The sequence below is a fragment of the Coregonus clupeaformis genome, chromosome 28 (assembly GCF_020615455.1).
Source record: "Coregonus clupeaformis isolate EN_2021a chromosome 28, ASM2061545v1, whole genome shotgun sequence".
NCBI lineage: Eukaryota > Metazoa > Chordata > Actinopteri > Salmoniformes > Salmonidae > Coregonus > Coregonus clupeaformis.
This window is the reverse complement of record NC_059219.1, coordinates 5,629,014-5,654,512: the sequence shown is the minus strand read 5'-3', so window position 1 is coordinate 5,654,512 and position 25,499 is coordinate 5,629,014. Positions and strand designations below refer to the sequence as shown.

The 25,499-nt window shown below is 47.0% G+C and overlaps 2 protein-coding genes across 5 annotated transcripts in view; one reads left to right on the top strand and one right to left on the bottom strand.

The window, feature by feature from the left end:
- Nucleotides 1-3,874, top strand: part of LOC121542635 (catenin beta-1) — a 31,696-nt gene extending 27,822 nt beyond the window's left edge. For 2 of the 4 annotated variants that reach the window (XM_041852088.2, XM_045208515.1), the window contains exons 9-17: nt 26-55; nt 319-657; nt 843-1,001; nt 1,156-1,275; nt 1,372-1,522; nt 1,789-1,910; nt 2,277-2,337; nt 2,719-2,943; nt 3,119-3,201. In XM_041852088.2, the coding sequence (XP_041708022.1) occupies nt 26-55; nt 319-657; nt 843-1,001; nt 1,156-1,275; nt 1,372-1,522; nt 1,789-1,910; nt 2,277-2,337; nt 2,719-2,927 (1,191 nt within the window). In that variant the 3' untranslated portion in view covers nt 2,928-2,943; nt 3,119-3,201. Of the gene's footprint in view, nt 1-25; nt 56-318; nt 658-842; nt 1,002-1,155; nt 1,276-1,371; nt 1,523-1,788; nt 1,911-2,276; nt 2,338-2,718; nt 2,944-3,118 lie in introns of all 4 variants that reach the window. The other 2 variants (XM_041852090.2, XM_041852089.2) reach the window with 2 other exon arrangements.
- Nucleotides 3,752-25,499, bottom strand: part of LOC121542634 (serine/threonine-protein kinase ULK4) — a 153,997-nt gene continuing 132,249 nt past the window's right edge. Inside the window, exons 36-37 of the mRNA XM_041852083.2 lie at nt 5,394-5,482; nt 3,752-4,246 (exon numbers count right to left, since the gene is read on the bottom strand). Coding sequence (XP_041708017.1) covers nt 4,183-4,246; nt 5,394-5,482 — 153 coding nt within the window. The 3' untranslated portion in view covers nt 3,752-4,182. The remainder of the gene's footprint in view (nt 4,247-5,393; nt 5,483-25,499) is intronic.

The following is a 25,499-nucleotide window of genomic DNA, read 5'->3' as shown; positions in this document are numbered from 1 at the left end:
CTCCCTGCCTTTTTCCATGGAGAAGACGACCTTAGCTGAAGTAGATGTGATGCAGGTAAAAGTAGTCATTCCTGCCTTTCTGTGTTGGCGCTACGGCTAGTCCGAGCCAACTTCATCTACAGCCCAGCTCATCTTACCCTTAGAGTTCAGCTGACTTACTAAAGGCTCATTAAAGTAAAGTGTTAAACCCACCTGAAGAAGAGGAATTAGTGTAAGCATCTCTCTGAAAAGGAGCACGCAGTGTAAGGCTGTCTGGTGGTTAGCTGGGTGTGTGTTGGTCTGGCTGTGACATTCCTCTGTGTTCCTTTGCTCTAACAGGAGGGTATGGAAGGTCTGCTGGGGACCCTGGTCCAGCTCCTGGGCTCTGATGACATCAACGTGGTGACGTGTGCCGCCGGCATCCTGTCTAACCTCACCTGCAACAACTACAAGAACAAGATGATGGTGTGCCAGGTTGGCGGGATCGAGGCGCTGGTCCGTACCGTGCTGCGTGCCGGAGACCGCGAGGACATCACCGAGCCGGCCATCTGCGCCCTGCGCCACCTCACCAGCCGCCACCAGGACGCCGAGATGGCCCAGAATGCCGTGCGGCTGCACTACGGCCTGCCTGTGGTGGTGAAGCTGCTGCACCCCCCCTCCCACTGGCCTCTCATCAAGGTAATTATTTATGAAAATGGAGATGTGGCCAATTTAATCAAAGTTTTCAGTTTCCACATCAGTGTAAGATAGCAGAATAACATTTTTGTCTGTAGACTGAGTTCCCCAACTTGGAAATAACAGCATGTCTACTTGTATTTAAATGAAGTGGTGTTAATGTGATCTCCTCCTCGCTTTCCTTCCAGGCCACAGTGGGTCTGATCCGTAACCTGGCTCTGTGTCCAGCCAACCACGCCCCTCTGCGTGAGCAGGGAGCCATCCCCAGACTGGTGCAGCTGCTGGTCAGAGCCCACCAGGACACCCAGAGACGCACCTCCATGGGAGGCACCCAGCAGCAGTTTGTGGTAAGACTCACTGAAAATGAAATGCCACAGTGGTAAAATGATTTGACGCACACCTCTACACAGTGCACCTCCACCTGTCTCCCAATAAGCACACAGATGTTTACTCCAATGCGCTCTGTAGTGTCTCTGAACTAACGGTTGTCCTGCACCACAGGAGGGAGTTCGTATGGAGGAGATCGTGGAGGGCTGTACTGGAGCTCTGCACATCCTGGCTAGAGATGTTCACAACAGAATCGTCATCAGAGGACTCAACACCATTCCACTCTTTGTCCAGGTAAGACCACTAACCAACTTAACTACAGAATTTGTGTAAAAAAAAATAATAATCTGATCTTTGCGACTCGTGACTTCCTCCCCTCTTGTTGCGCAGCTGTTGTACTCTCCCATTGAGAACATTCAGCGTGTGGCTGCAGGAGTTCTGTGTGAGTTGGCCCAGGACAAGGAGGCAGCGGAGGCCATCGAGGCTGAGGGCGCCACCGCCCCCCTCACAGAGCTGCTCCACTCCAGGAACGAGGGCGTGGGTGAGTTAACAGGCCTTGGTCCACAACCATCTCTCATTCGTTGGCTCCTCAGAGCTATCTTATGGATGATTTAGCCCTCAGAAATACATAGAAATGGCTGCCATTCTAGAGCTATGCAGGTCTATGACATCAAGTGAATTCTAGAACATCTATGGTTTAGGCCTCTGTCCAGAAGGATCTGTCTAGCTAGCCGTTGGTGCATGACTTTCTATGGATGGTTGTGTTAAGGGAGACAACTCAACCATGTTTCTCTGTTCTCTCCTCAGCTACCTATGCTGCTGCTGTTCTGTTCCGTATGTCTGAAGACAAGCCCCAGGACTATAAGAAGCGCCTGTCTGTAGAGCTCACCAGCTCCCTGTTCAGGACGGAGCCTATGACCTGGAACGAGGTACATAGTACTACGGCTGTTTAATCACTTCTGTCTGCTGCCATCACACACTGGGGTGCGTCTCAAATGGCTCCCTATATAGTTCACCACGGCCCATAGGGCTGTGGTCAAAAGTTGTGCACTATAAAGGGAATAGGGTGCCATTTGGGAAGCAGCCTGGGAGACGCTGGGGAGCCGTGGCAAATTACGTGAAGTGTCATGCGTTAAAATAACTTTAAAGTATTACAACTGTGCCTGGATCAGGAGCCAAGAGCCCTGTATTTACTAAGGAAGTGTTTATATCCCATGACAGAACACCTTAGTGATTACTGTCCACTGATGTGACCCTCGTTCCTGATCGTGTGTTCTGTTTCCTTCTCTCTCTAGACTGGAGATCTGGGCCTGGACATCGGAGCTCAGGGAGATGCCCTGGGCTACCGTCAGGAAGGTAAGCACTGTCTCATGATGCCTAGTACTGTCCTGGTCTGCAGCTCTCAGCCTGCACCTGGGCTCCTCCAGGCCCAGTCCACCCCAACACTAACTCCCTGCCAGGCCCAGTCCACCCCAACACTAACTCCCTGCCAGGCCCAGTGTGCTAGTTAGCGAAAACTTGCAACTGGTCAGCAGCACTGCAGTCTGCTTTAGATTGCAGACCAAGTAGTTTGGATTGGAAACCATGAATAATTAGTGGCTTTGTCTGGATTGGAACTGTGATTGGCTGAGGATTATGATTGGTTGTTTTGATCCTACTACTGTGTGGTGCTTGTGTTAATCTGCTCTCTAACAAGTGTGTATGCTTCCCCTTCACGCCCATCACTTCCATTGGCAGACCCTAGCTACCGCTCCTTCCACTCTGGGGGATATGGGCAGGACTCCATGGGCATGGACTCCATGATGGACCATGACATGGGCGCCCACCACCCCGGCCCCGAATACCCAGTCGACGGGCTGCCCGACCTGGGCCACGCCCAAGACCTGATCGATGGGCTGCCCCCAGGCGACAGCAATCAGTTGGCTTGGTTTGATACTGACCTGTAAATAGACTACTTTTTAGGTAAGGAGCTCTGTTAACACTAGGCACCACGGCTGTGTGTTTGGGGATTACAGGCTGGTGCATGCTTGGACTTCTACTAATGTGGGTGTGAAGTTTCTAGCTCTGATCTTCTAGCTTCTCCTTATGCTGTGTGGTCCCATAGTAATGCTGGTGCCTCTCCTCTCCGCCTCTCCAGGTGTATCGTCTGATCTGAATGAACCTGCATTGTGATTTGGCTGGAGAAGTTGCTGGGAGGTTTTTGAAAGTGGGCTAGTATCTCAGAAAGTGCCTGACACATTACTAAAAGCTGAGTTTCCTGTGGGAACACGTGGAGTGGAAGTAAAACTTTGTTCTGGTCTTTTGTGGGAGTTAAAACTGCGTTAATGGAATTCCTGGAGTGGGTTACTCGAAGAAAATGACGCTCAAGAGTGGATCTAAAGATGGAATTTAAAACCCTCGTCTGTATTTTTTTACATTTTATTTTGTATGATTCTTCTTCAGTCTCTGTAACGGTACTGATATAGCTTGCGTTATTATACTCATCTCTTTTTTTGCAGTAATTTGTATCCATTTTAAGTCTCTTGTAGTGTTAAGTTATAGTGGTAATGCTCCAATTTAAAATGATCAAGTTATGGTGTAGAACACTAATAATCAGTTGAATTGTATTCGGATCAAGTGTAACATTGTGTAGCTTTTGTATAAAACCAAGAATTGGAAATGGTCCAAATATCAAATATTTTCTTGCTTTAATAATTGTGCACTGTTTGTAGTGTCACAACTGTTCCAAAGGGTCTGTGGGGGAGGGGGCAGCGGAGTAAATTTTTAAAAAATCTGTCTTTTAGTTGATAGCTGTTCAAGGAGGTTAAAAGAATCCCTAATTATTGTAGCCTGCTGTGCTTATTGGAGACATGGTCATGACATGGCTAAACAATAAAAATGGACTTTAATTTCAGTGCTGTCTTGGTGGTTTATGGAACCGACTAGTTCTCAGGTAACAGTTCGTTAGGCTACATGGGTGCAAATGTGTCCTTTTGTTTGTACTCTAGATGAACAGGCTAATTGTCTAATTTTAAACTATTGTACAGTGAAATATTAGAATGGAAAGCAAAACCACAAGGGATTAAATCGTTTTATTAGAAATAAAAGCTATATCATTTCAAAACAAGGCACCATAATAGGGCCACAGTTGATGTTGCTGATTACTGAAGTGAATCATGGTCCTTCTAGAATACAATCCCTTGTTGCTGATGAATCGACATTCTAGAAGCCAATCCCTGTCAGGATCTCAGCTGCCAGTGAAACTACGGCAACATCGGCATGGGACCTGGGAAGAGATGAGGACAATGGACAGATCTGGTGAAGACCTCTTCTCCTCCCTAACAACCATTACATGAGCCAGTTGACCCTCAACTGGCTGACAAGGATTTTAATAAAGGCATTAAACTCATTCCTGTTAATTTGATCAGAGCACTCAATTGTGAAGAACTAGGCCTTGATAAATAGATTGAATATAGGCTACAAGAGTAAATTCTATTTTTCCTAGTAATTACTGTTTGCTATTTCCAACACTTCTGTCTCCATGATAAAGCTTTCTCATTTCTCCCATCTTCTAAAGGCCTGGTTTTAATTTGGCTACTTGTAGTAGTTGACGCATTTGAGTTAATTTTGATTAGCATGACCACTGAATGACTGACTTGCCCAATAAGAGTCCTATGTTATGGCCATATGTTTTCTTTCTAAAGAGTTAAACGATGCACCTCCAGACCTCTCCTGGCTGTCACACTACAACATTCTGTTACTGTTAAAGCAAAGCAGCCTCCCCACCCCTGGTTCGGTGAAAAACTGAAATTCATAGATGGTAAATCCTTGCATCCATAGCTCAGTCTATCAAAATTATAGTTTTAACCATGTTTTGAGGCTATATAGTGTTTGTTTACAAACTAAGTAAAACTCGCTTATATTTTGGGTTTTGATGGGGTACGAGTTAGAACAAAGCTCATGAGGCATAAGATCTATTCTTCAAGAATCAATGGTTACATATATATTTTTAAATGTAACAACTGCTGATTGCCCCTTTTAAGGATCTCAAAATAAAATAAATTCCCCTTGGTTGCCATTGTGAGCGAGGCGGTGACGTAGTCCAGCAGTCACACAGGGAGAGAAGTTTGGAATTTCACCGCCACTTTGCCCCAAACCCCAATATTGTCCAAAGCTCTGCTTCATAAGCCTGGCTAGGCAACTTCAAAGGGATTGTTTTTCCATTTCAGAAAGAGGAGTGGAGGGAGGAGTGAGGCCTCTAGCAGCCCAACAATGGGCCACTATCCCCAGTTCGAGACGCAACGGGCTCAAGGAATCTTTCATCGCACAACCCTGCCTTGGCCTCCCACATGAATGGATCAAAGCAGAGCCCCGAGGACAAAGCTGGAGTTCTAGAGAAAGATCAGAGTGGAGAGAGTCTGTGGAATACACACCTGGCAGAATGACTCAGTCTCTGAAGAACATGGACCAGCTCTTGACCCTCAGCCGAGCCGCACCACAAACTGTCTGTAGTAGCTGGGATCTGGGAAAAACAAAGACAGAATGACAAAGTACACACTACAAAAACAATGGATCAGGTTTCACAACTCATATAGCCTTGGGGCTATATGTCTTAGGATGTAGCCAGGCCTAGCTACTATTGCACGAACAGACAATAATTCACTCACTGGAGCTTTAAAAGCTAGCCTACATTGGGGCACACACAAAATGGAGGCAGATAAAGGAGGAATGTCTGTGTGCTAATGGAAAACAGGTGTTGTGCGTTCCCTCCCCTGCCTACTGTTACATTAGAGGCTCCAGCCTTCAGCTCACTGCTCCACAAGCTTTTAAAGGCCCCCTTCTACATCACAGGACCGCAGCAAACCTGGGTTCAAATACTTTTTTTTTCTTCTTTCAAATACTTTAGTGTTCGATTGAGCCTGCCTGGAGAGCCAGATGGTCAGGGTTCTGAAAACTTTTGGTACTATTCCATTGGTTCCATTGCGCCAGGCAAGCTCAATCAAGCTCCGCTAAAGTATTTGAAAGAAAACAAATCCTATCTGAACCCAGTTCTGGTTCACAGGAGTTAGCTAGACTAGAGTAGACGTCTGACGTTACATTGGAAAATCAACAGCAGCAGGGCGACAAAGAGCTGCCCCTATGGTGATTTATATCTGGAGCAGGTGCTTCATTACAACAAGAGCCTTTTGCATGTAATAACATCTTCTTAGTCCAGCTCAGGAACAGAGAGAGGTGAGGGAGACAAGGCAGCCAAGGACTGTTTCCCACTTGACAGGAGAGAAAGGAGAGAGAGAGGGTTTAGTGTTTCTGTCTGTGATCTCCAGCTTAGTGTGTAAAGCCTGAGTCCAGGCATGCAGGCAGAGACAAAGGGGGCTGAGAGGGAGTGTAACCTGGTACAGGGGTTATGGAGCCAGGGCCAGGGGGGGATCTCAGTACCATCTCTCTGACAATGGAGCCTGGAGCTACGGAGCTCCTCCAACCAAGGCAGCCAGGGTCTCTAGTCTCTCCTGTCTCCCTGAACTGGGCCACCAGGTGAGGTGAGTGATGCAGTCTGGGAGACTGGGACGCAAGGCTCCATTGCTTCACAGCTTGAAACACAGCAGGGTCAAAGAGGGGAGATAGGTTTGGGATTAAGGCTGAGCACATATTAGAATCTGCCGCAAACTTTGCTTGAGGACGGTCTTAGCTGCAATGGACACAGCCCGCCAGCAACCTGCCACCCAAGACCCAAAAGCCGACTTCTCACTTTCCAATCCTCTGGGTGAGAAAAGTTCTGGATCCCACTTCTCTGCTTCAATGCTACTTCAGTTCAGGGCAATGCTCTGGTCTTTCTTGATACCCTCTCTCTCAGACCATCTCAACCCAGAGAGGTGCTGCCTAGAGGGTGAGTCATTGAGTTGTCAGTGGTCCTCGTGGCCTTGTATGTGAGCTGCTCTTTTAGTGGGATGGAAAGGTGATGACAAGGCGTCCGTGTTTAATGCATCTGGAGGACTAAGCCAACTAGTGGGGGTAATTACGCTGCAGAGTTTATGAAGCTGCAAATAGATTTTCATTGTAATCTCCTATGACATCGCCGGCTCCTTCCGCTCTCCGCCAGCAAAGTACCGCCCGTTGCCAGGCAACAGGGTTATGTACCTCAAAGGAGAGACTTTCCCTAATTCTCCTGAGCTGCTCCCTCGTCCCCTAATTCTATCCGCTGTAATAATGCTATAATACCCCAGTTGCCTACAACCCCATGCTATTCTCCACAACAATACTGTGTATATTTTTTTTACGGATTTCATAATGCAATAAGAAATAGGCTAGCATTTCCAGGTTCCCTCTTCTTCCCTGGTCCTATTCTTAGTATCCACACTGAGAACACTATCCAAGAGGACTATATTATTACCAGTAGGTGGCTAGTAGATGACACAATCCCCTTTTCCTGAAAGATCCTGGCTGGGTAACAAGGCTGCATTAGAAAGCAGCATACCTTTCCTTTGCATGCTATTAAACACTGTCAGACTAAGCGAGTCACTGAAGAACTATGCTTGGCTACAGTTGTCAGCGCTGCACAAACGTGGGAGAAAGTCGGTTGCGTGCCGTGCAGCAGACAAATTGGAGAGATGGAGGCTTAAAATAGCAGACAATCACAGCAGGAACAGCTTCTAAACACCTGACAATAAATATGGTCCTCATCTGAGCCTGAGTATGTTTACGTTGCTGTGGCTTTCTTCCAATCCGTGTGTGTGTGTGACAGGGAGAGCCATAAGTAGATAGATGGAGAAAAAGAGAAAATAGAGAGAGAAAACATGGGAAAGAGAGAACATGGGAGAGAGAGAGAGAACATGGGAGAGACAGAGAACATGGGAGGAGGAGAGAACATGGGAGGGAGAGAGAACATGGGAGACAGAGAATATGGGAGGGAGAGAACATGGGATAGAGAGAACATGGGAGCGAGAGAGAACATGGGAGAGAGAGAACATGGGAGGGAGAGAGAACATGGGAGAGAGAGAGAACATGGGAGAGAGAGAACTTGGGGAGAGGGAACATGGGAGAGAGAGAGAGAACTTGGGGAGAGGGAACATGGGAGAGAGAGAACATGGGAGAGACAGCATAGGAGAGAGGGAACATGGGAGAGAGAGAACATGGGAGAGAGAGAACATGGGAGAGAGAGAACATGGGAGAAAGCGGGAACATTGGAGAGAGAGAACATGGGAGAGAGGGAACATGGGAGAGAGGGAACATAGTAGAGAGGGAACATGGGAGAGAGAGAACATGGGGAGAGGGAACATGGGAGGGAGAGAACATGGGAGGGAGAGAGAATGGGATAGAGAGAGAATGGGAGAGAGAACATATTAGAGAGAGAACATAGTAAAGAGAGAACATAGTAGAAAGAGAACATAGTAAAGAGAGAACATAGTAGAAAGAGAACATGGGAGAGAGAGAGAACATAAGAGAGAGAGAACATGGGAGAGAGAGAGAACATGGGAGAGAGGGAACATGGGAGAGAGAGAGAACATGGGAGGGAGAGAGAACATGGGAGAGAGAGAGAACATGGGAGGGAGAGAGACCATGGGAGAGAGAGAGAACATGGGAGAGAGAGTCAATGGGAGCGAGAGAGAACATGGCAGAGAGAGAACATGGGAGGGAGAGAGAGAACATGGGAGGGAGAGAGAACATGGGAGAGAGAGAAAACATGGGAAAGAGAGAACATGGGAGAGAGAGAGAGAACATGGGAGAGACCGAGAACATGGGAGGAGGAGAGAACATGGGATAGAGAGAACATGGGAGCGAGAGAACATGGGAGGGAGAGAGAACATGGGAGAGAGAGAACATGGGAGAGAGAGAGGGAACATGGGAGAGAGAGAGAGGGAACATGGGAGAGACAGAGAACATGGGAGGATGAGAGAACATGGGAGGGAGAGAGAACATGGGAGAGACAGAGAACATGAGAGACAGAGAACATGGGAGGGAGAGAACATGGGATAGAGAGAACATAGGAGGGAGAGAGAACATGGGAGCGAGAGAGAACATGGGAGAGAGAGAGAACATGGGAGAGAGAGAACATGGGAGAGAGAGAGAACATGGGAGAGAGAGAACTTGGGGAGAGGGAACATGGGAGAGAGAGAACATGGGAGAGACAGCATGGGAGAGAGACAACATAGGAGATAGAGAGAACATGGGAGAGAGAGAGAACATGGGAGAGAGCGAGAACATGGGAGAAAGAGTACATGGGGAGAGCGGGAACATTGGAGAGAGAGAACATGGGAGAGAGAACATGGGAGAGAGGGAACATGGGAGAGAGAGAACATGGGAAAGATAGAGAACATGGGAGAGAGAGAACATGGGGAGAGGGAACATGGAAGGGAGAGAACATGGGAGAGAGAGAACATGGGGAGAGGGAACATGGGAGGGAGAGAACATGGGAGGGAGAGAACATGGGAGAGAGAACATGGGAGAGAGAGAATGGGAGAGAGAACATATTAGAGAGAGAACATAGTAAAGAGAGAACATAGTAGAAAGAGAACATGTGAGAGAGAGAGAACATAAGAGAGAGAGAACATGGGAGAGAGAGGGAACATGGGAGAGAGGGAACATGGGAGAGAGAGAGAGAACATGGGAGGGAGAGAACATGGGAGAGAGAGTCAATGGGGGAGAGAGAGAGAACATAGGAGATAGAGAGAACATGGGAGAGAGCGAGAACATGGGAGAGAGAGAACATGGGAGAAAGAGTACATGGGGAGAGCGGGAACATTGGAGAGAGAGAACATGGGAGAGAGAACATGGGAGAGAGGGAACATGGGAGAGAGGGAACATGGGAAAGATAGAGAACATGGGAGAGAGAGAGAACATGGGAGAGAGAGAGAACATGGGAGGGAGAGAGACCATGGGAGAGAGAGAGAACATGGGAGAGAGAGAGAACATGGGGAGAGGGAACATGGGAGGGAGAGAACATGGAAGAGAGAAAGAGAGAACATAGTAGAAAGAGAACATGGGAGAGAGACCATGGGAGAGAGAGAGAACATAAGAGAGAGAGAACATGGGAGAGAGAGAGAGAACATGGGAGGGAGAGAACATGGGAGGGAGAGAACATGGGAGAGAGAGTCAATGGGGGAGAGAGAGAGAACATAGGAGATAGAAAGAACATGGGAGAGAGAGAGAACATGGGAGAGAGAGAGAACATGGGAGGGAGAGAGACCATGGGAGAGAGAGAGACCATGGGAGAGAGAGAGAACATGGGAGAGAGTCAATGGGAGAGAGAGAGAACATGGAAGAGAGAAAGAGAGAACATGGGGAGAGGGAACATGGTAGAGAGGGAACATGGGAGGGAGAGAACATGGGAGAGAGAGAGAATGGGAGAGAGAACATATTAGAGAGAGACCATGGGAGAGAGAGAGAACATGGGAGAGAGAGAAAGAGAGATAACATGGGGAGAGGGAACATGGGAGAGAGAGGGAACATGGGAGAGAGAGAGAGAACATTGGAGATAGGGAACATGGGAGGGAGAGAACATGGGAGAGAGAGAACATGGGAGAGAGAGAACATGGGAGATAGAAAGAACATGGGAGAGAGAGAGAGAACATGGGCGGGAGAGAGAACATGGGAGAGAGAGAGAACATGGGAGAGAGAGAGAACATGGGAGAGAGAGAGAGAACATGGGCGGGAGAGAGAACATGGGAGAGAGAGAGAACATGGGAGAGAGAGAGAACATGGGATAGAGAGAACATGGGGAGAGGGAACATGGGAGGGAGAGAACATGGGAGAGAGAGAGACCATGGGAGAGAGAGTCAATGGGAGGGAGAGAGAACATGGGAGAGAGAGAGAACATGGGAGAGAGAGAACATGGGGAGAGGGAACATGGGAGGGAGAGAACATGAAAGAGAGAACATGGGGAGAGGGAACATGGGGAGAGGGAACATGGGAGGGAGAGAACATGGGAGAGAGAGAGACCATGGGAGAGAGTCACCATGGGAGAGAGAGTCAATGGGAGAGAGAGAGAACATGGGAGGGAGAGAGAACATGGGAGAGAGAGAGAACATGGGAGAGAGAGAACATGGGGAGAGGGAACATGGGAGGGAGAGAACATGGGAGAGAGAGAGAACATGGGAGAGAGAAAGAGAGAGAGAACATGGGGAGAGGGAACATGGGAGAGAGAGTCAATGGGAGAGAGAGAACATGGGAGATAGAAAGAACATGGGAGAGAGAGAGAACATGGGAGGGAGAGACAACAGGGGAGAGAGAGAGAACATGGGAGAGAGAGAAAGAGAGAGGAGAGAGAACATGGGGGGAGAGAGAACATTGGAGAGAGAGAGAACATGGGAGAGAGAAAGAGAAAGATAGAACATGGGAGAGAGAGAAAGAGAGCGAGAGAACATGGGGAGAGGGAACATGGGAGAGAGAGAGAACATGGGAGGGAGAGAACATGGGAGGGAGAGAGAATGGGAGAGAGAACATAGAGAGAGAACATAGTAAAGAGAGAACATAGTAGAAAGAGAACATGGGAGAGAGAGAGAACATGGGAGAGAGAGAAAGAGAGATAACATGGGGAGAGGGAACATGGGAGAGAGAGAGAACATGGGAGAGAGAGAGAGAACATGGGAGATAGGGAACATGGGAGGGAGAGAACATGGGAGGGAGAGAACATGGGACAGAGAGTCAATGGGAGAGAGAGAACATGGGAGATAGAAAGAACATGGGAGAGAGAGAGAACATGGGAGAGAGAGAGAACATGGGAGAGAGAGAACATGGGAGAGAGAAAACATGGGGAGAGGGAACATGGGAGGGAGAGAACATGGGAGAGAGAGTCAATGGGAGAGAGAGAGTCAATGGGAGAGAGAGAGAACATGGGAGGGAGAGAGAACATGGGCGAGAGAGAACATGGGGAGAGGGAACATGGGAGAGAGAGAACATGGGAGAGAGAGAGAGAACATGGGAGAGAGAAAGAGAGAGAGAGAACATGGGGAGAGGGAACATGGGAGGGAGAGAACATGGGAGAGAGAGTCAATGGGAGAGAGAGAACATGGGAGATAGAAAGAACATGGGAGAGAGAGAGAACATGGGAGGGAGATTGAACAGGGGAGAGAGAGAACATGGGAGGGAGAGAACATGGGAGAGAGAGAGACCATGGGAGAGAGTGTCAATGGGAGAGAGAGAGAACATGGGAGAGAGAGAACATGGGAGAGAGGAAACATGGGAGAGAGAGAACATGGGAGAGAGAGAGAACATGGGAGAGAGAAAGAACATGGGAGAGAGAGAGAACATGGGAGGGAGAGAGAACAGGGGAGAGAGAGAGAACATGGGAGAGAGAGAGAACATGGGAGAGAGAGAAAGAGAGAGGAGAGAGAACATGGGGGAGAGAGAACATGGGAGAGAGAGAACATGGGAGAGAGAGAAAGAGAGAGGAGACAGAACATGGGGAGAGAGAACATGGGAGAGAGAGAGAACATGGGAGAGAGAGAAAGAGAAAGATAGAACATGGGAGAGAGAGAAAGAGAGAACATGTGAGAAAGAGAGAACATGGGAGGAGAGAGAGAGAACATGGGAGAGAGAGAACATGGGAGAGAGAGTCAATGGGAGAGAGAGAGTCAATGGGAGAGAGAGAGAACATGGGAGGGAGAGAGAACATGGGCGAGAGAGAACATGGGGAGAGGGAACATGGGAGAGAGAGAACATGGGAGAGAGAGAGAGAACATGGGAGAGAGAAAGAGAGAGAGAGAACATGGGGAGAGGGAACATGGGAGGGAGAGAACATGGGAGAGAGAGTCAATGGGAGAGAGAGAACATGGGAGATAGAAAGAACATGGGAGAGAGAGAGAACATGGGAGGGAGATTGAACAGGGGAGAGAGAGAACATGGGAGGGAGAGAACATGGGAGAGAGAGAGACCATGGGAGAGAGTGTCAATGGGAGAGAGAGAGAACATGGGAGAGAGAGAACATGGGAGAGAGGAAACATGGGAGAGAGAGAACATGGGAGAGAGAGAGAACATGGGAGAGAGAAAGAACATGGGAGAGAGAGAGAACATGGGAGGGAGAGAGAACAGGGGAGAGAGAGAGAACAGGGGAGAGAGAGAGAACATGGGAGAGAGAGAGAACATGGGAGAGAGAGAAAGAGAGAGGAGAGAGAACATGGGGGAGAGAGAACATGGGAGAGAGAGAACATGGGAGAGAGAGAAAGAGAGAGGAGACAGAACATGGGGAAAGAGAACATGGGAGAGAGAGAGAACATGGGAGAGAGAGAAAGAGAAAGATAGAACATGGGAGAGAGAGAAAGAGAGAACATGTGAGAAAGAGAGAACATGGGAGGAGAGAGAGAGAACATGGGAGAGAGAGAACATGGGAGAGAGAGAAAGAGAGAGGAGAAAACATGGGAGAGAGAGAGAACATGGGAGAGAGAGATCATGGGAGAGATAGAGAGAACATGGGAGAGAGAAAGAAAAAGAGAGAACATGGGAGAGAGGAATAGAGAGAGGAGAGAACATGGGAGAGAGAGAGAGAGGAGAGAACATGGGAGAGAGAGAAATAGAAAGATAGAACATGGGAGAGAGAAAGAGAGAGAGGAGAGAACATGGGAGAGAGAACATGGGAGAGAGAGATCATGGGAGAGAGAGAACATGGGAGAGAGAGAAAGAGAAAGATAGAACATCGGAGAGAGAAAGAGAGAGAGGAGAGAACATGGGAGAGAGAGAAAACATGGGAGGGAGAGAGAACATGGGAGAGAGAGAGAACATGGGAGAGAGAGAACATGGGGAGAGGGAACATGGGAGGGAGAGAACATGGGAGAGAGAGAGACCATGGGAGAGAGAGAGAACATGGGAGGGAGAGAGAACATGGGAGAGAGAGAGAACATGGGAGAGAGAGAGAACATGGGGAGAGGGAACATGGGAGAGAGACAACATGGGAGAGAGAGAGAACATGGGAGAGAAAAAGAGAGAGAGAGAACATGGGGAGAGGGATCATGGGAGGGAGAGAACATAGGAGAGAGAGTCAATGGGAGAGAGAGAACATGGGAGATAGAAAGAACATGGGAGAGAGAGAGAACATGGGAGGGAGAGAGAACAGGGGAGAGAGAGAACATGGGAGAGAGAGAGAACATGGGGGAGAGAGAACATGGGAGAGAGAGAGAGAACATAGGAGAGAGAGAACATGGGAGAGAGAGAAAGAGAGAGGAGAGAGAACATGGGGGAGAGAGAACATGGGAGAGAGAGAGAACATGGGAGAGAGAGAAAGAGAAAGATAGAACATGGGAGAGAGAGAAAGAGAGAGAACATGGGAGAAAGAGAACATGGGAGAGAGAGAGAGAACATGGGAGAGAGAGAGAACATGGGAGAGAGAGAGAGAACATGGGAGAGAGAGAGAGAGAACATGGGAGAGAGTGATCATGGGCGAGAGAGAGAACATGGGAGAGAGAAAGAAAAAGAGAGAACATGGGAGAGAGAAATAGAGAGAGGAGAGAACATGGGAGAGAGAGAAAGAGAGAGGAGAGAACATGGGAGAGAGAGAACATGGGAGAGAGAAAGAGAAAGATAGAACATGGGAGAGAGAAAGAGAGAGAGGAGAGAACATGGGAGAGAGAGAGAACATGGGAGAGAGAGATCGTGGGAGAGAGAGAACATGGGAGAGAGAGAAAGAGAAAGATAGAACATGGGAGAGAGAAAGAGAGAGAGGAGAGAACATGGGAGAGAGAGAAAGAGAGAAAGGAGAGAACATGGGAGAGAGAGAAAGAGAGAGAGGAGAGAACATGGGAGAGAGAGAAAGAGAGAGAGGAGCGAACATGGGAGAGAGAGAGAGGAGAGAACATGGGAGAAAGAGAGAGAGGAGAGAACATGGGAGAGAGAGAAAGAGAAAGATAGAACATGGGAGAGAGAAAGAGAGAGAGGAGAGAACATGGGAGAGGAGAGAACATGGGAGAGAGAGAAAGAGAGAGAGGAGAGAACATGGGAGAGAGAGAGAGAGAGAGAGGAGAGAACATGGGAGAGAGAAAGAAAGAGGAGAGCACATTTTTAGCTAAAATAAACGTGTTGGCTTGCCTTTTTTGCATGTTATTTGCCATTGATAGTGTCACATATCAGTTTGCAAACAATGTACAAAATCATTGAGTTAATAAAGCCGCATACAAACTTGGTCTCTTTTTTGCTTTCTTGAGTAAGGCAGCTCCAAAATGCAGGTGTTTCAGCCTAGCTCAGTGCTTTCTGTGGTGGTGGGGCAGCCGCGTAGGGGTTGGTAATGTTCTCTAGTTCGCCGTGATTGGCTCAGTGTTCTGTCATTCATGGGGACACTATGTCACCGCCAAGTCTAAGGGTAGAGCTTGAAAATTCAAGCCCCTTTGGTGCTGCCTTAGAGTTACATTAGAAGTGCCCACCAAGAAGGCTCAAGGTCATTGGCCACAGATTAAATGACATCAAATCACGTTATATCTACAGTAGCTTTGATTGGACTAATCATGTCAACATCATACTTTCAAAATCTTAGCTAGCAGTCATCTTCGAGAAATAATGAAGTGAAATTATAGATAAAATGTATCGGTGTTCATCGGCCATTGGACATAAACATTACACAACAAATTGGAAATCGCAAATTCAACAATGAGTGGTTTGGAAGGAATCAGTGGCTAACTGCAAGCATTGCAATGCAATCACTAGCCTGCTATTTCGTGGAGTGGCTGTGTGCTCCCAAGTCTGGGATTAAGGGTATCTTTTCCAAGCTTAAAATTATATACATTTAACATTGGCCATGCAGTTAATGAAGCATGATTTGTGCCGCGCTCAAAACAACTGTTACTCAGGAACTGCGAAATCTGACCAGTGAGTTCAAGACAACTGGGAACTCGGGGAAAAACGAGCTCTGACTGGGAAAATACGTTTTGAACGGTCATCTAACTCGTAATTGTAAATCGGGAACTCGGGCCTCTTTCTAGAGCAACGACCGGAAGATCACTGACGTCATCATAATTCGATCTTGTTTTTTTCCAAGTTCCCAGTTGTCTTAAAAGCACCATAAATCCAGAGAATGCCAGACTTTGATGACAAAGTTTGATGACAAAATTTGCCCACGAAGGACCGCCGCGCCAAGTGAAGCACAGCACAACAAGGTGAGTCCAAAAATGTATTGTATGCTGCTGCATAAATGATGTAATATGCCAGGGAGATATGTATACTGTAGCTAAGAAAGTAATACTAAGTGTGTGTTGTGTAGTAAGCTGTTAGTAGCCCATGTGCCTCACTCTAATAATTTGGTATATTTTTCCCTCTTCATTTCGCCTAATGTTCTGACTTGGTGGTGCACATTACATTTATATTTTAGTCATTTAGCAGACGCTCTTATCCAGAGCGACTTACAGTTATAGTGAGTGCATACATTTTCATACTGTAGCCTATAACCTGTTTTAGAGAAATGTAATCATTGAATATTGTAAGAGCTTTCATTGTCTGCTTATATGCCCCCTTTATTTATCCTACAGTTCTGACTTGGTGTACAAGGAGAACACTGTAAGAATGGCCCATGTTCTGAATTCTGTCGCTGTACAATTCAAAAGTGCTGAACAAATAGTTATATTGACTACGTCTGTCCTAGCTCACTCATTAATGTCTTAATCGAAATCACGGATTGCCTCTTATCCGCTTGTCGTCCCCTTATGCCATTGTTTGTACATCTCAATTGTCAGTAGAAAGCACATTTGTTTAAGCAAGTCAGCCAATCAATCTGACACTGCACGCCCGGAATGTGTTTTCCAACCACTGCATTGGATATAATCTCTCTCTCTCTCTCTCTCTCTCTCTCTCTCTCTCTCTCTCTCTCTCTCTCTCTCTCTCTCTCTCTCTCTCTCTCTCTCTCTCTCTCTCCTCCCTCTCTCTCTCTCTCTCTCTCTCTCTCTACCCCTCCTCTCTCTCTCTCTCTCTCTCTCTCTCTCTCTCTCTCTCTCTCTCTCTCTCTCTCTCTCTCTCTCTCTCTCTCTCTCTCTCTCTCTCTCTCTCTCTCTCTCTCTCTCTCTCTCTCTCTCTCTCTCTCTCTCTCTCTCTCTCTCTCTCTCTCCTCTCTCTCTCTCTCTCTCTCTCTCTCTCTCTCTCTCTCTCTCTCTCTCTCTCTCTCTCTCTCTCTCTCTCTCTCTCTCTCTCTCTCTCTCTCTCTCTCTCTCTCTCTCTCTCTCTCTCTCTCTCTCTCTCTCTCTCTCTCTCTCATTGATACAAAAATGATAATTCTTTCATGAAGATGATTTGCTCTATCCAGTGTTGTTATCTGTAGATTTAAGGCCCCTGCGCTTGACTGGATAAGAAACACAAGTTTTGTTTTGCTTTATTTTCCCCCAGCAGATGAAAGTGAGATCCTCTCTGGTGCTGCTCTTTAATCTGGGTGGAATTTAGCAGATTGGGCTCCAGGGGCAGCTCTCGCATGATGAGTAACCTGAGCCTGTCACCTGAAGACTTGTGTTAGCTCCCAGAGGCAGGAGACCCGGGTTAGAACCCCGCTCGGTCACACTAGCACTCACACAGAAACACATGTACCTTGTGTGTTCATGCTATAAATTCAGTTTGATGAACACACGTATGACCTCAGATGGTCTGAGGAGCATCAGTGTGGCCTGTCTCTCTCTCTCATGGTCCCCCCTGCCTCAGCTTAGATCACAGTGTCTGACACACACAGACACTACAGAGAGAGAGCGGGAGAGAGAGATAGAGAGAGAAAGAGACGGAGGCAAATGAATCAGAACTCAAACACGCCCGGAACATCCAATTACTGGAAGTTTCCTTCTTTTCTGAGGCCCTTTTGTAACCTCAATTCAATTAGTGTTCCAAGTCGTCAAATGAATATTGAAGCCGTTTTCAGATGAAATGAATTCAGAAGGCAAGGGCAGAGTGGACTAGGGGATAAAACATTTGTTAGGCATGCTAATAACTAGTGGTGGTCCTCAGCCTCCGTCAGACTACAGACCCAGAGGACTGTCTGTGACCATGGCTGAGACGGTCATGACCAGGTTTGGCCCAAATGAGCCAAATAAAGCCCTGACTTAACTTATTCAGAATACAGGACGTGAACTGTACTACACACTCACTTCCTACTTCCCACTTATCTAATTGGCTAGACGCAACCCATCTATCATTATGAGGACTCAGAGGGTGTTTGGGTGCAGGGTAGTGGCAACCCACACGTCTTCACTATAATTCAATTTGATTGAAAATATCAAAACATGTTTGATTCCCCTACCTTGTAAAACACACAAACAGGGCTGGATAGTTGTGGTGTGTCTTCATGTGGTCTGTCAAATGGAAAGTGTTTTGTTGAAACGGTTTTGCTGCAGCTAAAGGCCTGATGACATTTCATTAACTCTCTGGGGCTGTCCCAAAATGCACCCTATACCCTTTAAAAAATGTTTAAAAACCAAAAGTAGTGCACTGTAAAGGGAATAGGGTACCATTTGGGAAGCATCCCCTGACATTCATGAGGCTGTTTACCAACTAGTGAAGTGCAGCAGACACAAGCCCAACTCCAGTCTGCAGTACTGGGGATGGCTATTGTGTAGATTAGAAATGATAAGAGGGTCTTGGCAAGAGATAACCTCAAAATAATGTTAACAACAAAGTGCCAAGGCCAAGAGCAACCCATTTTTCCTTAGTTCGACACCATTGAATGAATGTGTGACATCCACTTGAATGGTGACCAGAAGTTGCAGATAAAGGGAGAAGGTTTGTAGACAAAATAATAGAAATCAAAGAAACATGACAATAATTGGGGACATTTCTTAGTGAATTCATGAAATCAAAATATTTAGCAACAAAATAAAATTGTCAGTTAGCTAGACCACAGGTACTGACAAATAAACATAGGCCTAACATTTCTTATAGCCTCCTAACGTTTCTTATAGCCTCAATGCAACAACAGGTTGGTTATAAATTAAACAATTTCAGAACAATATCTGATAACAAAATAAAAGTGTGTATTATTGTTCAATTGGACATCCTTGGTGGTCCAAGATGGGCCTTGTGTGCATCCAAAATGGCACCCTATTCCCTATATAGTGCATTACTTTTGACCAGAGCCACCTACGTCGCGCACTATAAAGAATCTCAAATGTAAAATACATTTGGATTTGTTTAACACTTTTTTAGTTACTACATGATTCCATATGTGTTATTTCATAGTTTTGATGTCTTCACTATTATTCTACAATGTAGAAAATAGTAAAAATAAAGAAAAACCCTGGAATGAGTAGGTGTGAATGAGTAGGTGTCCAAACTTTTGACTGGTACTATATATGTTTTATTTTTTACTCAAACCATGGGCTGTATGTTTGACACCCCTGATCTAACCCAAAACAAATCTGTCTCCCTTGACACAAACCTGACCACTCTCCTATCTCCTGTCCTCCGTCTTCTTTGAACTGCTTTTTGAAAGGCGTGTCGCTCGGCCGCCATTCTGACATTATAAGGTAATTAGCTATTTCTTTGATGAGGCGCCGACAAAAGTGGTTGTGCATTAGATGGGTACAGCAGTGAAATTAATGCATGCTAATTAAGCAGCTCTTTGTTGCAGGGAGGGTGCTGGGGAAGATGAGAAGGCTCTGTAGCACTCTGTTCTCTAAGGGCCAGATTGAGCACCCATTGTCAACGGCTCACTCAGGTGTAAATGAGCCGTCTGTGTTATTTTGGAAAGATGGAAAAATGGATGATGTGCAACATGCATAGTCAATGAGAGCTAGGGAGCACAGAGAAAGAGAGAGGCTGATACTTCATTACTCTGTCAACCCAACCCAGTACTGGCCAGCAGAACAGAGAGAGAGAGAGAGAGGGGCTGCAGTAGATTTGATGTGAGATCATAAACAACAGCCTGGAGAGGAATGATACTGATAATATAGAAAAACTTCAACATCCCTACAAAAACTGCATGCAGATGAAAAACCTAACAATACTAAACTTACACAATACAATACAACAGTAAGAATACTAAATTTCCCTGCACGGGCGTCTTCCCTTCCTGCCAAGTCAATACCTGGGCAGCTCTTCCAGTAAATAGCTGAAGAAATATGACCCAGCAAGGACTGGCTCCCTCCCTAGAAGTCAATGCCAAACTGCTATACATCTTCCAGTGGCATCGCTGCCAACGGGCTGTCACTCAGTGAGGAGCTGGGGGCAGTATTTAGCTCTGCTGCTCATCCATCCACAGTGGCATGCCACAGCCCTCGGCCCCCAGCCCTGAGTGTGTGAGTGTGTGTGGCTGCGTGTGTGTGTGTGTGTCCCTGCCACAGCCTCTCGGCCCCTAGCCCTCAATCAGCCCTGACTCCTGGCTCTCCCAGTGTTCCTCAGTGTCCAGACTAATGGAGCAGGACCTACCATCCCACTCTATCTCCCAGGGAGAGCTGGGGGCTGAGCCATGGACACGCGCACGCACGCACGCACGCACGCACGCACGCACGCACGCACGCACGCACGCACACACACACACACACACACACACACACACACACACACACACACACACACACACACAGCCCCCATCTGTTCTACTTGTCTCTCTTTGCTCAGCGAGGCCCATGAAACAACCCCAGTCTCCTGTCTCTCTGCGCTGCCTGCCTGACTGTCCTCCTGTCTGTCTGCGCTGCCTGCCTGGCTGTCCTCCTGTCTGTCTGCGCTGCCTGCCTGGCTGTCCTCCTGTCTGTCTGCGCTGCCTGCCTGGCTGTCCTCCTGTCTGTCTGCCTGGGCCTGGCACCACCATGCCAACACGGACCAGCACACAAGTCACCCAGTACATCAGCAGCACAGCAAAGTTGTTTACCACCACCATATGTCTGTGTCTAGTTAAATGCCTGATGAAGACCTAAGGGTGGAAACGTTATTATAAATCAAATCACCTGGGAGCATGAGCAGTAGTATGTCTAGTTAAACCCCATAGTCGTCATAGTGATTTCATGTGGAGCAGACCTGTTGGTTTTCAGTGTGATGGGTAATACTGTGTATTACAGTACTAGACAGTGGCTATGTCCCAAAGGGCACCCTATTCCCTACACAGTGGACTACTTTAGACCAGGGCCAATAGGACCAGGGTCAAAAAGTAGTGCACTATATAGGGAATATTGTGCCATTTGGGACACATCAACCGACACCAAAATCCCTTCATCACTTGGCCTAGGCCGACCGCGAGGTCGTCTGTTCTCTGTCAGCTTGTTCCCTCTGATAAGGAGCTGCAGTTGGGACATTAAAGCAGATTCTCAGGGCGATAACAGAGAGAGAGAATGGGCTTGTTGAGAGGATTCTGTTGGCACACATACACAATGCTATAACGATTCAGCCCAATTGTTTCGATTGATTTATTTAATAACTTGTTTATGATGGCTGTGATGTAAGTGATGTTCTAATGTAATGTAACTTGTTATAGTTATTGTCTCAGGGCACCATTGAAAATGAGACCCTGGTCTCATTTGGGCTGATTAAATCAAAGTTAATTAAAAATCTGTGGCTGTCCCAACCATAATGGACCAACACCACCCTATGAAGATAGTAAAGGAGATACGGCCAGGGGAAGTGAAAACAGCTGAATGTGTGGCAGTGACAGAGAGAGCAGGGTGGCATACAAACTAGCAGCTGCCTGGCAGCAGAACTGAGCCAAACTGAACTGCTCGGGCATTCATCTACTCTCAAGAAGTCAGAGGGAGCAGTAAACTTCCATTTATTCATCGATAGAAATCTCCATGTAGAATTGTAGAAGTGCGAACGAATCAAATGCAATCATGACTAAAATGACCAAACGGACAAAACAGTCACTAATGAAGAACCTACTTTGGAATCGATGCATTTTATATTTGAACAGTTATTTTTGTGAAGTGGGTGATGGCTTATAACCAATCAATAAATCAATCAAATGTATTTATAAAGCCCTTTTTACATCAGCAGATGTCACAAAGTTCTATACAGAAAACCAGCCTAAAACCCCAAACAGTAAGCAATGCAGATGTAGAAGCACTATATTGTATCCTCCATTTTACATCACTGTAGACAAAATGAATGCAAGTTCATGGTGCCCATGAAAGTCTGTTGTGCAAATCCCTCATTGTGAACTCTGACCACTGCCTGAGGCACAATACCTGGGTCCATAACCTCTCAGTTCCACTGCCAGCTAGAGAACAGACCCATTGTTGTCTCTGTCATGGAGAGAGAGAGAAAGAGTGACAGAGAGATGATGTGTGTGAGAGAGGAAGAGTGAGAGAGAGAGAGAGAGAGAGAGAGGAATGGAGGGAGGTAGAAAGAGCGAACCAGAAGAAGACTCTAGTTCAGTCCATCCACAGGACTTAATGAGCACCAATGGTGTGTCTCCAGAGAGAGGGTTCATACTGTCTGCTACACTAGTGGACTGTCCCTGTTCTGAATTATTCATCGGCTCAATATGGGGAGCGACTGACCCGCCTCCTAGCCTCGGTCCCTCTATCTATCTGCATCCCAAATGGCACCCTATCCCCTATATATCACCTACGGGCCCTGGTCAAAAGTAGTGCACTATATAGGGAATTGGAGAGCCATTTGGGACGCAGCCTATGTCTCTGTCCTGGGAGCTCCCACTAGGCCTGACTAGACACAAGATGGCTGAAAGAGAAGAGAGAGAGAAGAGAAGCAGCTAGCAGCATCCCAGGGTCACAGGAGTCAGGATGTAACATCTGGAACCAGGGACTGAGAGAGAGGGAGGGAGGGAGGTGGAATATATCCAGGACCAATTCCTCCAGGAGGGACAGACAGAGGATTCAGACTGCAGGTACTAGGATTAGAAAGAGGACATCGCCGCTAGCTAGCGGTCGATTCTGGAAAACAAATAATCAACTCTGGTTTCCTTCCAGAGGACCACAGTGGAAATAAGCCCTCAGTCTTTACGGTGTAGTCTATGGCTAGAGCAACCTTCTACTTTTAATTATCCAATTCCCCTGCCAGGTGAGGCTGTTCATGGAGAAGAAAACATAAAATCCTACATTTTATGTCTACATTTCACAGAGAAGATGATCAGTTAAGAATAGAACAGGTGAGAATCATCATCTATGACGTACAGTCAACTCAACTGGTGGGGGAGGGTGAATTATATCCAGATAGAGGTGTCAAATATAGAGCCAGCGTAACAGAAGTATCACCCCTGTGGCACACATGATGTCATTGAAGCGGGGAGGCTAACGTTAGTCACTCTGTCCAGACTAGAAAGGGGGGCTGATTAAATTCTACCCGTAACGTTCGACGCATTCAGAGTAGTGCGTTGTCCCGGATACAGGCAGGGGGTGGGGGTGGGTAGGTGGAGGTTGTGTGTGTGTGTACGGGAGGGGAGGCCAACTGAATAAGGCCAGGTCACTTAACTCCATTAACACCCAGGTGGAAGAAGTGCCTGTGTACTAATTAGGACAGGGACAGACAGACATTAATCAATAGGAGAGAGAGGAGAGGTTACGTCCCAAATGGAACCCTATTCCCTATACAGTGCACTACTTTTGACCGGGGCCCATAGGGAATAGGGTGCCATTTAGGACACAACCAGAGAGCTCAGCTCGCCATATAATACGCAGCACCCAATACACTAAATATACCCAACAGTGCTGCCTATCCTCTGGTCTGTCCAAACCAATGGAGCCTCCACTGACTATCCTCTGGTCTATCCACTCCAATGGAACCTCCACTGACTATCCTCTGGTCTGTCCACTCCAATGGAGCCTCCACTGACTATCCTCCGGTCTGTCCACTCCAATGGAGCCTCCACTGCCTATCCTCCGGTCTGTCCACTCCAATGGAGCCTCCACTGACTATCCTCTGGTCTGTCCACTCCAATGGAGCCTCCACTGACTATCCTCCGGTCTGTCCACTCCAACGGAGCCTCCACTGACTATCCTCTGGTCTGTCCACTCCAATGGAGCCTCCACTGACTATCCTCCGGTCTGTCCACTCCAATGGAGCCTCCACTGACTATCCTCCGGTCTGTCCACTCCAATGGAGCCTCCACTGCCTATCCTCTGGTCTGTCCACTCCAATGGAGCCTCCACTGCCTATCCCCAATCCCTGTTAAAATCATGTGCATCTGCTACAGTGGGGAAAAAAAGTATTTAGTCAGCCACCAATTGTGCAAGTTCTCCCACTTAAAAAGATGAGAGAGGCCTGTAATTTTCATCATAGGTAAACGTCAACTATGACAGACAAAATGAGGAAAGAAATTCCAGAAAATCACATTGTAGGATTTTTAATGAATTTATTTGCAAATTATGGTGGAAAATAAGTATTTGGTCATCTACAAACAAGCAAGATTTCTGGCTCTCACAGACCTGTAACTTCTTCTTTAAGAGGCTCCTCTGTCCTCCACTAGTTACCTGTATTAATGGCACCTGTTTTAACTTGTTATCAGTATAAAAGACACCTGTCCTCAACCTCAAACAGTCACACTCCAAACTCCACTATGGCCAAGACCAAAGAGCTGTCAAAGGACACCAGAAACAAAATTGTAGACCTGCACCAGGCTGGGAAGACTGAATCTGCAATAGGTAAGCAGCTTGGTTTGAAGAAATCAACTGTGGGAGCAATTATTAGGAAATGGAAGACATACAAGACCACTGATAATCTCCCTCGATCTGGGGCTCCACGCAAGATCTCACCCCGTGGGGTCAAAATGATCACAAGAACGGTGAGCAAAAATCCCAGAACCACACGGGGGGACCTAGTGAATGACCTGCAGAGAGCTGGGACCAAAGTAACAAAGCCTACCATCAGTAACACACTACGCCGCCAGGGACTCAAATCCTGCAGTGCCAGACGTGTCCCCCTGCTTAAGCCAGTATATGTCCAGGCCCGTCTGAAGTTTGCTAGAGTGCATTTGGATGATCCAGAAGAGGATTGGGAGAATGTCATATGGTCAGATGAAATGATGATCCCAAACACACCGCCCGGGCAACGAAGGAGTGGCTTCGTAAGGAGCATTTCAAGGTCCTGGAGTGGCCTAGCCAGTCTCCAGATCTCAACCCCATAGAAAATCTTTGGAGGGAGTTGAAAGTCTGTGTTGCCCAGCGACAGCACCAAAACATCACTGCTCTAGAGGAGATCTGCATGGAGGAATGGGCCAAAAAACCAGCAACAGTGTGTGAAAACCTTGTGAAGACTTACAGAAAACGTTTGACCTGTGTCATTGCCAACAAAGGGTATATAACAAAGTATTGAGAAACGTTTGTTATTGACCAAATACTTATTTTCCACCATAATTTGCAAATAAATTCATTAAAAATCCTACAATGTGATTTTCTGGATTTTTTTCCCTCATTTTGTCTGTCATAGTTGATGTGTACCTATGATGAAAATTACAGGCCTCTCTCATCTTTTTAAGTGGGAGAACTTGCACAATTGGTGGCTGACTAAATAATTTTTTTCCCCACTGTATCTCTAAAGAAGAGTCAAGCCCAAACTAATTTCACACTATTGAGATGAACAGCAAGACTGGTGCAGATAGGGTGGTGTTGTTCCAGACCTTGATGAACACCAAGAGTGGTGCAGATAGGGTGGTGTTAGTCCAAACCTTGATGAACACCAAGACTGGTGAAGATAAGGTGGTGTTGGTCCAAAAC